Raw genomic sequence first — 18,224 nt, 5'->3', positions numbered from 1 at the left:
TCTCGCAAAAAGTTCGAATCATCATTTATTTATGAAACATTTTCAAACCATGAATATTGCCTCTTTTTCTTACATTGATAAGCTAATGAAAATTAAGACTACCGCTGTGCGGGGTGACATTGGTCCTAGGGGGTGACTTTGACCGCCCTTTTCGATGCATCTCTTGACTAGCACGGGAGGCAAAAAACTAATCCATGACCATCCAGTGACTTTTAATAACGTATTCTTGAAGTTTACCACATTGTTTTCATTATTCTGGTTTTAGTTTGCTGTAAAAATCTTGGCCCAAAGTCACCCTTATGGACTGACCATAAAAATGTCACCGCGCACGACGGTACTAAATGGTTTCAAATAAAGAGCTTTTGGTTTATGTGGAAATATTATTAGTTGATAGTCATTTCGAATTATATATTTATCGTTTACCAAAACGAATCCTTTCCAATATCCAAACTCCCAGTGTTTTCTTGTGGAAGTGCAGAGGACTCCTCGGCTTCTGTAAAGCAAGTAACACGTCAACATGTCCCTCCAATTCCCAAATTGACCTGAATTCGGACGCAGCCGGCGCCGGTATTGTTTATTACAATAATGAGAGCACCAGTACTTACACATTGAGGATGCTACTGATCCCGAGTAGTGTCTGTTGATTCCCTGTGTAAGTACAGCTGTTCTTGCAATAACGGAGTAGCATCTGCGGGCGGTCAATCATGCCCATGCTCATGCTCATTGATAAGCTAATGAGAACTAAGTTTTTTTGCGAAAATTGCGTTTCGTTCATGCGTAAATTTGTCAACTCACACGAGATCTGCAAATGGTATGAGCAAGGAAAATGCGATTGTTACTAAAAATGGCATTGCTGAAAACGATTCAGTTGTCAAATCTTTCATAAATTTATTCAATTAAGCAACACTAACGAACTACTATTACGAATGCAGAATTACCTTGGGAAATTGCCTACCTTTAGGCGTATTGCGCGGTGTAAAGTGATTTTATTTTTGAAATAACTCAAAAAGTAAATGACTTGTAAGAGATTGGTCTTCATATTCGGCTTCAGGAACCATGATTCAAGTAAGCAACGGCATTTTTACCGAACGTTGTTTACATGGGTGATCAATGTTACCCCATATCAGCTAAATCGAAAAATCACTTAAAACATTTATATAAACATACTTAAATCTTTTGAAAACCAGAATGCAGTATATAGCCACAAGCGGTGGGTGCCAATAATTGTTTTAAAAATATAAAATTTACGATATTTGTATTTTCAAATAAAACATTTAAGAAATATCCGAAAAACTGATCAATTTTACCCCGGATTACGGTACCGGTATTTCGGTACCAAAGAATTATCGTTAGTACCAGAAGCGTCACGTCAGCATGTGCAACATGTGCACTGCACAGGTGGCATCTCGTTCATCCTGACCACCAACAATATGTACTACTTATCAATGACAATTTAATAATTCATTCACTTAACAACTATTACAAGTATCAATAGTTTGCTACGTAATTTACATTCATCAAAATAGTCGCAAAAATGTTGCTTTGCAAATTAAATGAAATAGGCGTTTTGTGGCGACGCGCGATCTGAGAACTTTTTTATTCCTCGCACATTGCTGCGCGACACTTTATCCCACGCTACACGTTGTTAGCTGTGGCGATGAAACCCAACGTGTGCACTTTCACGGGGAAACGGGCTGCCCGGTATCGTACACGCAATGCTGCCAATGTGGTAGAGAGCTTTTCTAACTACAAATGCCAGTGTGTGAGTAGCCAAAGCGTCAACTCCGGCCAGTGCACATCTTGCTACAGCAACCAACCAAGTCGATCAGTGTGAGAACGCAGATGGGAATGACAAGAGAGAAATCAATCCACGAGAGAGATTCCTTCTGCTTGCTCTCTTTTTGCCTTCGCGCCATCAGCAATCAGGCGTTGCAGAATTCGTTCTCATTTGAGAATGAAGCCCGATCAAAGCAAGCAAAGAAAAACATCCCATCTGTTGCGGTCCACGATCGTCATTGTATCGCAAGGTGTAACAAGTCTGATAAATGGAAGCAGCGAGCGAGAGCCCCAACGAGAGAGCGATGATAAAATCCATTTTTCTCGCTTGTTTACCGTTGGGGATAGGTGTTTTTCTTTACTGGCACGATAAACAATCCACGAACTTCCAATAACAACAGTGTCCCCCAGGCTTGGAGCATGTTTAGAGGGGTTTTATCATGCACTACTATCCCCCCAATCTGATCAAACTTGTAGCAGTATACGATAAACAGTCTCTCATAATGTGCAGCATGTTATGATAGTTACAGAGAGCGATACGTGAGAGATTCTCTCAATTTTCTCAGGATTCAATCCCTGGCAATCAGCATCACCACGCGTGAAACGCAGGTGTGTCTCAGGCAGTGGAAGATGGATTTTTTTGCTTTTTTTCTAGATGACTTTCAGTAAACTATCCTCACTTTTTGCATACAGGGTGTCCCAGAAAGTATAGACACGACTTTACCAGACTGCCATTTCGAGACTAATGCAGATAAAAATCTGATTTTCACACATTTCATTCTTTTACTTATCAAGAGTAGATTTAGAATTTAGAGCAATTTTTTTGCTACCTGTTTGTTGTTGGTGTTATATTTCTGGAAGCTCTTCATGAGTTTTGCACAAATCGCGTTATTTCTGAGCGACTTTGTTCTACGAAATTTGTGCTGGGTCATTTAGTATGTTCAATAAAAATCGAGTATTTTACACGATACTAACTGTTGGTTTATTTCTATGTAAAGATTTGGTGACCATTAGTCACAGTTTTGAATTACAAGGTTAGTTAGAAACCAGTGCTGTTGAAATTGCACTACTTCTTCAGAATTTATCATTTAATTATGTCTGATTTTAAAATCACATACAATACGTGGAGTGCTTCGTGAAGCCCAAGCAGGATGGATCGTTGTTGCGTCGACGGATAGGTTTTGTTCTCGGTTTCGCGCGTGTTTTCGTCGTCGGAGAACTTCTTTTTTCCCTGTTTTCGCGCGTCTTGCTGGATAGTGCTTCGTGAAAACGGTTTGTTTTCGGGACGCCAAGAAGTTTTTCTGTTCGCGCTGTGTTGCGAAGAGATATTTGTGTTCAGTCGAGGATGGATTACCAACTGGTGAGTTCGTTTCATGCTTATGATAACACATTTTTTCTTGAAAGTGTAACTTTTGTGTAATATTAAAACAAACTTTGTTTGGTTCGTCACTATAAGTGTCGGCATTATGCTTGTTTTACACAATTTCAATATACATATATTTTTCTCTTTTTTTCATTATTAAAAATATCTTTTGAAATGTTCGACATTGTGAATGTTGACGTATTTTTTAAAAATTCTACCAGCTCGAGACAAAAATGCACAGTAATACTCATATGTAATTTTCAAACAAACTATGTATGGTTCGGCACTACAAGTGTCGGCATTATTGCTGTTTCATATGATTTAAAATATATAATGTAATTCTCAGTTTTCGCTATTAATAAAAAAATCTTTTGAATTGTTCGATATTATAGATGTTGACTTAAATTAATTAACTCATTACGCGTGGTAAAGATGGACAAATTATGGGTGAAATTATGAAAAAAATCCACGTGCTCGGCTGGGATTTGAACCCAGGACTCTTGTATGCTAGACGAGCGCTTTACCAACTAAGCTACCGAGCCACTTGGTGACCCAATAACTGAGTTGGTTACAAGTTTAGAATTCAAATCCCTACAGACCACGCGGACCCCTTTCATAACCAATATCCATCCATCTCTTGTTCCTACACACGCGGAGCGAGCGAGTGCGATTTATTTAGTGTTGAAACTGTTTGCCTATCGTACCTACATCGCTTCCACAACAACTGTATTGTGGAAGAGTAAAGATGTGGGAAGGCTATCAACGTGTCGTTCTCACTCAAGTGACGACATGACTACTACAGAGAGGCAGTACACTCTAATATAAACTGACACTTATATTGAGCTGTTCGGTAATCCAATCCGCATGGTTATTAAATTAATTAACTCATTACGCGTGGTAAAGATGGACAAATTATGGGTGAAATTATGAAAAAAAATCCACGTGCTCGGCTGGGATTTGAACCCAGGACTCTTGTATGCTAGACGAGTGCTTTACCAACTAAGCTACCGAGCCACTTGGTGACCCAATAACTGAGTTGGTTACAAGTTTAGAATTCAAATCCCTACAGACCACGCGGACCCCTTTCATAACCAATATCCATCCATCTCTTGTTCCTACACACGCGGAGCGAGCGAGTGCGATTTATTTAGTGTTGAAACTGTTTGCCTATCGTACCTACATCGCTTCCACAACAACTGTATTGTGGAAGAGTAAAGATGTGGGAAGGCTATCAACGTGTCGTTCTCACTCAAGTGACGACATGACTACTACAGAGAGGCAGTACACTCTAATATAAACTGACACTTATATTGAGCTGTTCGGTAATCCAATCCGCATGGTTATTAAATTAATTAACTCATTACGCGTGGTAAAGATGGACAAATTATGGGTGAAATTATGAAAAAAATCCACGTGCTCGGCTGGGATTTGAACCCAGGACTCTTGTATGCTAGACGAGCGCTTTACCAACTAAGCTACCGAGCCACTTGGTGACCCAATAACTGAGTTGGTTACAAGTTTAGAATTCAAATCCCTACAGACCACGCGGACCCCTTTCATAACCAATATCCATCCATCTCTTGTTCCTACACACGCGGAGCGAGCGAGTGCGATTTATTTAGTGTTGAAACTGTTTGCCTATCGTACCTACATCGCTTCCACAACAACTGTATTGTGGAAGAGTAAAGATGTGGGAAGGCTATCAACGTGTCGTTCTCACTCAAGTGACGACATGACTACTACAGAGAGGCAGTACACTCTAATATAAACTGACACTTATATTGAGCTGTTCGGTAATCCAATCCGCATGGTTATTAAATTAATTAACTCATTACGCGTGGTAAAGATGGACAAATTATGGGTGAAATTATGAAAAAAATCCACGTGCTCGGCTGGGATTTGAACCCAGGACTCTTGTATGCTAGACGAGCGCTTTACCAACTAAGCTACCGAGCCACTTGGTGACCCAATAACTGAGTTGGTTACAAGTTTAGAATTCAAATCCCTACAGACCACGCGGACCCCTTTCATAACCAATATCCATCCATCTCTTGTTCCTACACACGCGGAGCGAGCGAGTGCGATTTATTTAGTGTTGAAACTGTTTGCCTATCGTACCTACATCGCTTCCACAACAACTGTATTGTGGAAGAGTAAAGATGTGGGAAGGCTATCAACGTGTCGTTCTCACTCAAGTGACGACATGACTACTACAGAGAGGCAGTACACTCTAATATAAACTGACACTTATATTGAGCTGTTCGGTAATCCAATCCGCATGGTTATTAAATTAATTAACTCATTACGCGTGGTAAAGATGGACAAATTATGGGTGAAATTATGAAAAAAAATCCACGTGCTCGGCTGGGATTTGAACCCAGGACTCTTGTATGCTAGACGAGTGCTTTACCAACTAAGCTACCGAGCCACTTGGTGACCCAATAACTGAGTTGGTTACAAGTTTAGAATTCAAATCCCTACAGACCACGCGGACCCCTTTCATAACCAATATCCATCCATCTCTTGTTCCTACACACGCGGAGCGAGCGAGTGCGATTTATTTAGTGTTGAAACTGTTTGCCTATCGTACCTACATCGCTTCCACAACAACTGTATTGTGGAAGAGTAAAGATGTGGGAAGGCTATCAACGTGTCGTTCTCACTCAAGTGACGACATGACTACTACAGAGAGGCAGTACACTCTAATATAAACTGACACTTATATTGAGCTGTTCGGTAATCCAATCCGCATGGTTATTAAATTAATTAACTCATTACGCGTGGTAAAGATGGACAAATTATGGGTGAAATTATGAAAAAAATCCACGTGCTCGGCTGGGATTTGAACCCAGGACTCTTGTATGCTAGACGAGCGCTTTACCAACTAAGCTACCGAGCCACTTGGTGACCCAATAACTGAGTTGGTTACAAGTTTAGAATTCAAATCCCTACAGACCACGCGGACCCCTTTCATAACCAATATCCATCCATCTCTTGTTCCTACACACGCGGAGCGAGCGAGTGCGATTTATTTAGTGTTGAAACTGTTTGCCTATCGTACCTACATCGCTTCCACAACAACTGTATTGTGGAAGAGTAAAGATGTGGGAAGGCTATCAACGTGTCGTTCTCACTCAAGTGACGACATGACTACTACAGAGAGGCAGTACACTCTAATATAAACTGACACTTATATTGAGCTGTTCGGTAATCCAATCCGCATGGTTATTAAATTAATTAACTCATTACGCGTGGTAAAGATGGACAAATTATGGGTGAAATTATGAAAAAAATCCACGTGCTCGGCTGGGATTTGAACCCAGGACTCTTGTATGCTAGACGAGCGCTTTACCAACTAAGCTACCGAGCCACTTGGTGACCCAATAACTGAGTTGGTTACAAGTTTAGAATTCAAATCCCTACAGACCACGCGGACCCCTTTCATAACCAATATCCATCCATCTCTTGTTCCTACACACGCGGAGCGAGCGAGTGCGATTTATTTAGTGTTGAAACTGTTTGCCTATCGTACCTACATCGCTTCCACAACAACTGTATTGTGGAAGAGTAAAGATGTGGGAAGGCTATCAACGTGTCGTTCTCACTCAAGTGACGACATGACTACTACAGAGAGGCAGTACACTCTAATATAAACTGACACTTATATTGAGCTGTTCGGTAATCCAATCCGCATGGTTATTAAATTAATTAACTCATTACGCGTGGTAAAGATGGACAAATTATGGGTGAAATTATGAAAAAAATCCACGTGCTCGGCTGGGATTTGAACCCAGGACTCTTGTATGCTAGACGAGCGCTTTACCAACTAAGCTACCGAGCCACTTGGTGACCCAATAACTGAGTTGGTTACAAGTTTAGAATTCAAATCCCTACAGACCACGCGGACCCCTTTCATAACCAATATCCATCCATCTCTTGTTCCTACACACGCGGAGCGAGCGAGTGCGATTTATTTAGTGTTGAAACTGTTTGCCTATCGTACCTACATCGCTTCCACAACAACTGTATTGTGGAAGAGTAAAGATGTGGGAAGGCTATCAACGTGTCGTTCTCACTCAAGTGACGACATGACTACTACAGAGAGGCAGTACACTCTAATATAAACTGACACTTATATTGAGCTGTTCGGTAATCCAATCCGCATGGTTATTAAATTAATTAACTCATTACGCGTGGTAATGAGTTAATTAATTTAATGGTAATGGTACCCATAATTTGTCCATCTTTACCACGCGTAATGAGTTAATTAATTTAATAACCATGCGGATTGGATTACCGAACAGCTCAATATAAGTGTCAGTTTATATTAGAGTGTACTGCCTCTCTGTAGTAGTCATGTCGTCACTTGAGTGAGAACGACACGTTGATAGCCTTCCCACATCTTTACTCTTCCACAATACAGTTGTTGTGGAAGCGATGTAGGTACGATAGGCAAACAGTTTCAACACTAAATAAATCGCACTCGCTCGCTCCGCGTGTGTAGGAACAAGAGATGGATGGATATTGGTTATGAAAGGGGTCCGCGTGGTCTGTAGGGATTTGAATTCTAAACTTGTAACCAACTCAGTTATTGGGTCACCAAGTGGCTCGGTAGCTTAGTTGGTAAAGCGCTCGTCTAGCATACAAGAGTCCTGGGTTCAAATCCCAGCCGAGCACGTGGATTTTTTTCATAATTTCACCCATAATTTGTCCATCTTTACCACGCGTAATGAGTTAATTAATTTAATAACCATGCGGATTGGATTACCGAACAGCTCAATATAAGTGTCAGTTTATATTAGAGTGTACTGCCTCTCTGTAGTAGTCATGTCGTCACTTGAGTGAGAACGACACGTTGATAGCCTTCCCACATCTTTACTCTTCCACAATACAGTTGTTGTGGAAGCGATGTAGGTACGATAGGCAAACAGTTTCAACACTAAATAAATCGCACTCGCTCGCTCCGCGTGTGTAGGAACAAGAGATGGATGGATATTGGTTATGAAAGGGGTCCGCGTGGTCTGTAGGGATTTGAATTCTAAACTTGTAACCAACTCAGTTATTGGGTCACCAAGTGGCTCGGTAGCTTAGTTGGTAAAGCGCTCGTCTAGCATACAAGAGTCCTGGGTTCAAATCCCAGCCGAGCACGTGGATTTTTTTCATAATTTCACCCATAATTTGTCCATCTTTACCACGCGTAATGAGTTAATTAATTTAATAACCATGCGGATTGGATTACCGAACAGCTCAATATAAGTGTCAGTTTATATTAGAGTGTACTGCCTCTCTGTAGTAGTCATGTCGTCACTTGAGTGAGAACGACACGTTGATAGCCTTCCCACATCTTTACTCTTCCACAATACAGTTGTTGTGGAAGCGATGTAGGTACGATAGGCAAACAGTTTCAACACTAAATAAATCGCACTCGCTCGCTCCGCGTGTGTAGGAACAAGAGATGGATGGATATTGGTTATGAAAGGGGTCCGCGTGGTCTGTAGGGATTTGAATTCTAAACTTGTAACCAACTCAGTTATTGGGTCACCAAGTGGCTCGGTAGCTTAGTTGGTAAAGCGCTCGTCTAGCATACAAGAGTCCTGGGTTCAAATCCCAGCCGAGCACGTGGATTTTTTTCATAATTTCACCCATAATTTGTCCATCTTTACCACGCGTAATGAGTTAATTAATTTAATAACCATGCGGATTGGATTACCGAACAGCTCAATATAAGTGTCAGTTTATAGATGTTGACGTTTTTTTTTTTTGAATCTACTACTAAAAACTTCTCGAGACAAAAATACAAAACTAGTTTTAAATGTAAGTCGTATATTTCCCCCTTGTCCATGGATCGCATCACCGACCAAAGGTGACTCCCAGATCTTTTCCTCCCCCACTAATAAACACCCTTCCCGTGGTGATTGTGGAGATGCAGAGGTATTCTCGGTCTCTAGAAGCAACAATCATTACACCCTAACATTCCTTCCCCATCCCAACTGACTGTAAGGACTTGGCCGGCGCCGTTATTGATCAATAATATTAGATCTGCTAAAATTGCACTTCGAGAGTAAGCGGAAACTCCCATCCCTTATTCATTTGGATCCCAGTGCAATTCTTACCAGTTCCGATCAATCACGGAGTAGCAACCATTGACATGTACAGTCAGTCTATGCTATGCTATGCTTTTAAAATCACATACAATACGTGTTGATTAAATTGGGTTGTTCAGTAATGACAAATTTACCAGTTTTTATAGTTAATCGAAAGCGGACATTTTTTTAACGATTTCACTATGCTCGATATCTTAATTTTGATATTGTAAATGATTGACCATTTACAGATTTCAATCTCAAATTTGAAATTTCAGGTTTAATGACATCTCATCCCGACAGCTCGTACCGTAGTAAAATTTACCAAGGAGATCAAAAAAGATTTATATACTAACTTCAGATAGTTCCAGGGCACGGTAAATGTCGAAACTTCGAGTTCTGTTTCAATTTTTAACGTAGATTCAGAATATATAAAAGCTGAATACCCATATACAATTCTATTGATAAATTTAACTGAACAGCCCGATTAGTAATTAAAATATGCAATGTTTTGATTCTATTGAAAGACTAAGTGAAAAACAATCATAATACAGAATGATGATTACGCTCTTCTTACGAAAAACTTAGCATGACATGACAAAAAAGAGATAAAGTTAAGTAAGCGGTGCACAGGTGAATAATTAGGTCACGCGACGCCTCTGTAGTACTGGTACTTTCGGTACCGGTACTCCCGGTACCAAAACTCTAATAATCACATTGAATTTCGTTCAATTCAATGCAACAATTATCTGTTCAGCGCATTAAAGCAATCCATTTTATCTTTATTAACGAGATTTTAAAACCTGGGTTAGTTCATCTCGGGACCAACGGCTTTACTTCTGTTCCGAAGGAAGACGTCACTATAACTTTCCAAGTCTATCTAAGTGACTAACTTGTAGATAGGATTCGGCGTGAGAGGCGTGTGTTTTAATCATCGTCATCATCATTGATGACTTTTAAGCGTGAAAAAAGCACAAAGGTAATTTCTTTTACCCGATGGGTCACGAAAAATATGCCTGATCGCCGGGTGGATCGTGCTATCGAAAAGTTTGGGAACCTATGCACAGTGAGAAAATTGGGCTCCAAAACGCGACTAAATGCAATATCTCAACTGGGTAAAGGTTCCAGGAAATGATTTTAGCCAATCTAGATCGGAAAAAGGCTGCTGAATCGATTGGTGGCGGTCCCATTGACCGGAGACTTCGCCCTGGCCACCTAGAGCCCTGGAATCATCCTGAGTTCCTTACAGCAAGTAGAATTAATGGAACTGAAATAAACTGTCATGATTACGTTTTGCTGCGAAGCCGCACACGAAAATATTCTTACATGGGAGATTTAGTGAATTGACCGTTATGACCATTTTATGGTTCCGGAGCAAACCCGGAACATCCGTAATATTGGTAATATTAAAAAAATATTAGTTCCTTTGTCTCTTGTTTGTTAGAAATAAGTGTTCTTTCAATTCGTATTTAATAATCTGAATGTTTCCCATTACGACTATTTTATGGTTCCGGAACTAACCCGGAACATCCGGAAAAATGGAAATACTGAAAAAAAAAAAATATTTTCTGATAGTTCCTTTGTCTCTTGTTTGTTAAAAAGAACTACTTTTACAATTCGTATTTAGTAATCTGAATGTTTGACCATTACGGCCATTTTATGGTTCCGGAACTAACCCGGAACATCTGTAAAGTTTTCCATATTGAAAAAAAAAAGATTATTCATATGTTCCTTGTTGATTAAAATTAAGTATTCTAACATATTGGATTTAGTGATATGAATGTTTGATCACTTTGACCATCTTATGGTTCCGTAATTAACCCGGAACATCCGTAAAATTGAAAAAAATGTTCTGATAGTTTCTATGTTCCATGTTAGTTTTAATTAAGTATTCTTAAATGTCGAATTAAGTTATATGAATGTTTGACCATTATGGTCATTTTATGATTCCTAAACTAACCCGGAACAACCGTAAATATTCCGTATTGGAAAAAAAATCTGATAGTTCAGGAAGAATACTAAGAGAAATCTTTGAAAGAACTCCTGGAAGTATCCCTGGAATAATTCCTGAAGGAACTCTTAGAAAAACAACTGGAGAAATCCCTAAAGTAAAACCTCTGGAGGAACTTGAAGAAATCCTTTAAGGGATCCAAGGAAAAATTCTTGGAAGAACTCCTTAGGGATCTCTAGCGGAATTCTTTTAAGAATCTCTCGTGAAACGCTTGGTGGAATCGCTGGAGAAGCTCCTGGAGGATTTTCTTAAGGGACTCCTGGAGTAATTCTCGAAGTAAATCCTGAAGGAAAATAACTCTAATGGGATTCCCGAAGGAACTCCTGAAGGAATATTTGGAGTAATATTCAAAAGAATACTTGGAGGAACTCCTGGAGGAATTTCCGAAGAACCTCCTGGAGGAATTCCTGAACGAACTCCAGGAGGAATTCCTGAAGGAACTCCTAGAGAAATTCTTGAAAGAATTTCTGGAGGTATTACTGAAGGAATTCCTGGACAAAATCATGGAGATACTCCTGGAGGAAACTCCAGAAGGAACTCTAGCAAAAAAACCTGAAGGAACTTCTGAGGGAATTTCTTGAGGAAGTGGATGAATTCCTGAAAGAACTCTTGGAATAATTCCTGAAGGATATATATATTTTGTTCCTTATCCGAAATAAGGATACACGTATTTTTGGATTTTTTGATTAGGGTGACCATTTCCGAAATAGGGTGACCAGAAAAATCGCGATTTTGCAAAATTTTTATTTAAAAAAAATTATAACTTTTGAATCGTTTGACCGATTTTCAATCTTTTTGGACGAAATGAAGGCTAGAGATTTTGACTTTTCAGGAAAAATATTAAAATTTCAAAAAAGTGTGTTTTTTTACATAAAAAAAACTCAATAGTTTCCGTTTTTTTTGTGTTTTGAAGGCCTCGGGCCAAAGTGGCTATTGTTGTTCTCATTTTTTCTTGAAAGTTAAGAAAATTTTACGTCTACTGTCAAATTTTCAGCGATGTATGTTTTTTAGTTTTTGAGATATATTTTTTGAAAATAAAAAATCAGTCATTTTTCATCAGCACACACTGTAGGTCTCAGCGCATTAGATTTTTTATTTTAAAAAAAATCATAACTTTTGAACAGCTTAACCGATTTCCAATCTTTTTTTATGGAATGAAAGCTTAAAATTTCAGCTTTTCAGACAAAATTGATTAGTTAGTTCCGGAACCATAAAATGGCCGTAATGGTCAAGCATTCAGATTATTAAATACGAGTTGTAAGAATACTTATTTCTAACAAACAAGATACAAAGGAACTATCAGAATATATATTTTTAATATTTCCAATTTTACGGATGTTCCAGGTTTGCTCCGGAACCATAGAATGACCATAACGGTCAATTCACTAAATCTCCCATGTAAGAATATTTTCGTGTGCGGCTTCGCAGCAAAACGTAATCATGACAGTTTATTTCAGTTCCATTAATTCTACTTGCTGTATGGAACTCAGGATGATTCCAGGGCTCTAGGTGGCCAGGGCGAAGTCTTCGGTCAATGGGACCGCCACCAATCGATTCAGCAGCCTTTTTCCGATCTATAATGGCCAAAATCATTTCCTGAAACCGTCCAGCTAAGATACTGCATTTAGTCGCGTTTTGGAGCCCGATTTTCTCACTGTGCTATGGTCTAACCTACAAATTTAACACTCAGTCAGATGTAGACACAGTTTAGCTTGCATCACTTAGTTTTAGATCTGAAATACATATTTTGCCGTTTTCTGAAATACACATTTTGCCGTTTCAGTACGAAATGCTAAATATCTCCCTTTTTTCAATTGCAGGTTTCAACAATGCATCATGACACGACAGCAATACTTTACCGACACGCAAGGCATATGTTAACGTGTGACTGAAAAAAAAAACAGTCAAATTCCAGTAAGGTAACACACACTCCTGGTTGTGAGTGTGAAAGTCACTATTCCGCATTCGCAAACTACATTCCATGGTTCTTCAAAACGAGAAGGAACCGAAACAGGGCCTCGGGCCCTTGCTACCTACCGGGTCATCCTCGGCGGTAGCAATCGTAACCGATAGTGGATCTACTGCGACGTCGTCCACCATCGCCACCGCCACCGATGTGGCCATAATGTCGACGCCATCCCCGACGTCCTCGAACCGGAACAACAACAACGGACAACCGGTCATCAAGCGGCAACGGATCGAAAAGGAAACGGATGTCGTGGACAGTAGCAGCAATAGTACCACAAGTAGCAGCGCTGCGGTTGCCGTCGCAAATCTGGTCAACTGCGCGGCCAGTTCCAGTGGCAATTCGTCGAACGGCTCCTCGCTGGTGGCGTCCACATGTTCCAGTTCTACCTCTCTGTCCTCGTCACCTCCCACGGCTTCGTCATCGTCGTCTTCGACGTCTGGTTCCTCCACTTCAAAGATGTTGGACGTTAGTAATGGAAGCAGCAGCAGTAGCGGCGTTGGGACGGAAGAAGATGTCCTGCTCAAACAGGTGCACGATTACCAGGCACTGTTCCAGGGCGCCATTGCCAAGCAGTGCTTGTGTGGGTTGGAAACCGAGGTGCTACTCATGTCGTTTCAATCGTACTACGTGTGCTCCGGGAATAGCCCCCGGGGGATGCACCGGCAGCTGCTACCGATGATCGAGTGGCCGTTCGAGTACCTGCTGAAGTTCCTGTCCAATGTGCAGCTGCTGTTCGATACGTACTTGAAGCAGAACATCAAGGGTAACATCTGCTCCGGGGTGATGGATTTGTGCAACTATCTGGTCAGAACCGAGCATCTCCATCCGGATGGGGAGTTTGTCGGGATGAACATCGATGAGATTATAGGATTATGTAATTATAACAACAAGTTTATCAACTACCTGTCGGGGCGAATACTGTCCTCGTTTCTGATCATAGTGAAGGACGATTTGGACGATCGGTGGCTGGAGAAGATCGTGGCCAATCTGTTCGACTTCAATCAGTTGGACATATTGGCGGTGAAGAAGGTCAACTTTAGTTTGGATGTCATCCAGCGGATAGTGGAGTGGAAAGATGAGACGGAACATCCCTTGGATGAGTACATTCAGGGACAGGAAGCTTCGAGTGGAAGCGGCGGTGCGGGACCATCCAGTTCGATGACATACCACCATCACCATCATCAAACGCCTGTCCCTCCTCCTCCGCCTCCTTTGGAAAACAACTATTTTGCGGCGCATTACAGCTCGCAGCAATACGGTGGCCAAACCGGAACGAATAGCATTTTCCATCCTTCTTCGTCGTCTTCATCGGCATCAATTCATCCAGCACCAGTAGTACATCACAGTAATAGCTCTGCAAGTCTTCAAGCTCACCATCCTTATACTTCTTGCCATATCATCAGCCTCACGGATTCGGAAAGTTTCGACACAACCCGAATCAAGTGCGAAACGGTGAACCATCTGGGGAAGAAATGGCCCGCTTTGGTGGAAGTGGTCAGCAGGATGATCAAAGCCCTGTCCGGTTCGCAGTCGCAAAACCCGCAAAGCCTCACGGCAATCGCTACCGAAACCTGCATTCTAACGTTCCTTCGGCTATGGGAGAGCATTATCAGTGTGAAGGCGAACCTGTCCGTGGTCGAAACGCAACCGTTCCATGCGCAGTTGGATCACTTCCAGCTGCTCCTGTTGTCCACCAAGAACTCCGTCATCTACAAACAGATGTTGACCCTATTCAACGAAGCCCTGTGCTACGGAAGCACACTGGCGCTGCAGGACTTCATCCCGGACGAGGTGGGAAGCTTGGCTCACAATGTGGTCCGTTGCGTCAAAGACCACCGGATACTGGACAAGATGCCGAAATCGACCTACACCAGTCCGCTTGGATTCCTAGGATACAAAGGGGAAATTATTCGATATCATGACAACCGACTGTCTCCGGTGAACGGTGAACAGAACGGGGGGAGAGTATCCACGGTAGATGGAGTTCCTGGAAGCAGCAGTAGTAGCAGCGGTGCAAGTAGCAGCAATAGGGCTGCTGCTACCGTGATTACTTGTGGATACGATCGTACTTTAATGCAGAAAATGGCCCTGCTGGTGCTGAAAGCCGTTGCAGTCATAGTCAAGGAAATCCGCTGTGATTCGAGTGACTCCAGCGTGGACAGCAGCGATTTCGATATGCAGGAGATTCAGATGATCGAACGCAGCATCCGGGACGTGGTCAGAAAGCTAGAAACGTTCCTAAAAGTTCAGCTCGAGTTCCATCCCGACAACCATTTCAGCAAGGTGTTGATTCATCTTTTCGACGACCAGGACGATTACCTGGTGGAGGCGATGGTGTGCACGCTGGACGTCACTTCCGGGATCTCGTTTCGGAACAATGCCTTCCCAGAGCTGATCGCCATCCTGAATCCGGTGTACACCTTCATCGAGTTCTCCAACCTGGGACCGAACATTACGCATCTATTTCTGGATCTGCTCATCAGCACCGAGACATGCTTCCTGCTATACCTGTTGCGCTTCCTGAAGTACGCCCGCCAGAATTGGTCCATGTTTACGCAGAGCTGCCTCACGTACTCGCAGCACAACAACTACAGCAACGCGAGCACCCTGCTGCAGAGCATCCGGAACACCAACATCGTAATCAACCCGAACAGCAACAACGTGATCCTGGACAGCGTGATGACGGTGCTGATCAGTTTGCGGTTGCAGATCAGCCGTCAGGTGGCCGACGCCATCTTCCCGTACAACATTGGGCCGATCCTGCGCCTGATCGAGAACTGCGAGAGCCTGTACGAGGGCAATGAGTTGAGCTGAGCTGGTGGGGCGGGTGAGTACCGTTTTTTCAACTAGGTACTGGTGCCAATTGCACAAAGGCGAGAGGGATAACGGGATTTCCACAGGGTATACGGTACGTTGTACGCCAACCTATGTATGTGCTGGTTTTATGGTAAACGAATTGTTAATTACATGTTAAGAGATGTGGCAAATGAAAATAAGACATGTTCTAGCCTAAATGTCAAATGTACAAACAAATTCCATTTTCATTAAATCTAACAAAAGTTAGCAAAAAAAAAAATAATAGATAGGCATCATGTAACCAATAAGCCGTAATTCAGTCTTCTTCTTGCATTTATTATGGTCACTGCCCTAACAGAGCAGACAGATTGTTTAGCTGCCTTTTTTTTTTTTTTTGAATTTCTTTATTAGTATTGTCGGGGACACGAACGACGAACCGTAACTTTTCGTTTGCGAAGGATTTTTTATAGACTCAGTCCGTCAGTTCTTGTCTCGATCTGATTTTAACACGCGTGGTAGGATTTGGGTGAAGTGCTGGGTTTTATTATTGTTTTGGATCTAGGAATATTCCGAGTTTAAAGAACTTGAAATTTAGGGATAACGTCTTCTCGGCTAAGACTGCGTAGGGAGTGACACCTCTATGGTTCGGTGAGAGGTGGCAGAAGAACTTACCGTTATGGGAATTGCCACGCTGGAATCGGTATTGTGACTGATTTTCTCTATGTCCATTTGATTGTCCTTGATATGAATTTCTGCTAGAAGCATTGTTATGTGAATCAGAACGATTCGTTTTGAAGCTTCAAATGCTTGACGAATTTTCGCTCTCATTCTCAGTTGCTTTTCCTACTGCTATTGACAAGTTATCGTACTGTCCAGCCTTCAATAGCAATTTGGTTTCTGGACTACGTATGCCATTAGCCAAAACCTTTACTCCAGCTTTGGTGGTCATTCTGGATGCTGTCTACTGGGACATTCTCAGCAATGTAACATTTTTCCAAATCAAGTGTCAATTTTTCGACTTGTTCGGTAAATTTGTTAAATTCTCCTGTTTGTCGGAGTGCATTCAATTTAGCTTGAATAACTTCAGGTTGTTCTTGCGATTTTTTTTAAATAAATCTACAATAACATGGATAATTATTAATTTTGTAACTTATTAGTTCAAATATGATATGTATTGGCACTTAAAAGTCTATGTACACACTATTGTCTGATAATATAGATATGTGGAACAAACTCCAATAACCTCCAATAACCTCGTATCTAGTCACATGATATAATCAAATTAACATATTGGATATGACAGTTATGAATTCTTATAAGCCATAGGCATCACACATTATTTTCTACAGACAGATTGTTGGGTATATTAATAGCAGACATCCTGCGGATACCTCGGGTCAAAGTGGCTACAAGAGGAAATCTCTCAGTAATTCTAGTCTCTAGACTAGACAAAAAAGTTTTTGACCGTTTGATGGCTACCAATACAGGAATCACAACTATAATTATGATGATTACAACAACAGCAGTAGAGAAAGTAACAGTTTCGGTTATAATTAATTGTTCATGTATATACTCGATCTTATCCACTATGGGTATGTCAGGCAATTCAGAATTTATATCAAATTTAACATGAATGGTAGAATACCACTGTTGGTTATCGAAAACCTCGAATGGAACTGTGTTGTATGAATATATTTTGCCATCTACGAGAATTTCCTTATATTCATGGCTGGGCAAGTATACAGATTTTCCCTGATTCAGTTGGATCAATTGATACCCGATGAATCCATCAGAATTTCTGTATACTTTAGATATGTTGCCGAGGGTTGTACTAATCAGAGTTCCTTTTGAATATTGTTGAGCCATTGATGTTCCTTTAGGTTCATTTAATCCGCAAGAAGATGAACCGTTTTTATAGAATATATCACGTATACACAGGCTACGTTTCTTGTACATCGAGCTAGACGGGCAGAACTTGACACCAGATAGAGATATGCAGTCATGATAATATGGAATCCACACGTCTTGAGTCAATGGGTTCAACACCATATGTTCTGGAACTTCTAGGATTCTCAATAGTGGGGAAACAGGAAAGACTATTAGGACAACTCTTGCGGTGATGATAGAAGCCACATTAGATCTCAAAAGTCTAGGGATAACTAAAACCACTGTTACGCTAAAAGGATCATGTCTGACTGATATGATTAATCCTTTGACCAACTTATA

The 18,224-nt window shown here is 41.1% G+C and overlaps 1 protein-coding gene across 1 annotated transcript in view; it reads left to right on the top strand.

Moving 5' to 3' along the window:
- Nucleotides 1-16,317, top strand: part of LOC5573350 (protein lines) — a 48,861-nt gene extending 32,544 nt beyond the window's left edge. Inside the window, exon 2 of the mRNA XM_021849982.1 lies at nucleotides 13,054-16,317. Coding sequence (XP_021705674.1) covers nucleotides 13,215-16,016 — 2,802 coding nt within the window. The 5' untranslated portion in view covers nucleotides 13,054-13,214 and the 3' untranslated portion in view covers nucleotides 16,017-16,317. The remainder of the gene's footprint in view (nucleotides 1-13,053) is intronic.
- Nucleotides 16,318-18,224: the final 1,907 nt, after the last annotated feature.

This window comes from Aedes aegypti, chromosome 3, assembly GCF_002204515.2.
Source record: "Aedes aegypti strain LVP_AGWG chromosome 3, AaegL5.0 Primary Assembly, whole genome shotgun sequence".
Lineage (NCBI taxonomy): Eukaryota > Metazoa > Arthropoda > Insecta > Diptera > Culicidae > Aedes > Aedes aegypti.
The sequence above is the reverse complement of the archived record's forward strand: the minus strand, read 5'-3'. Positions and strand labels throughout refer to the sequence as shown.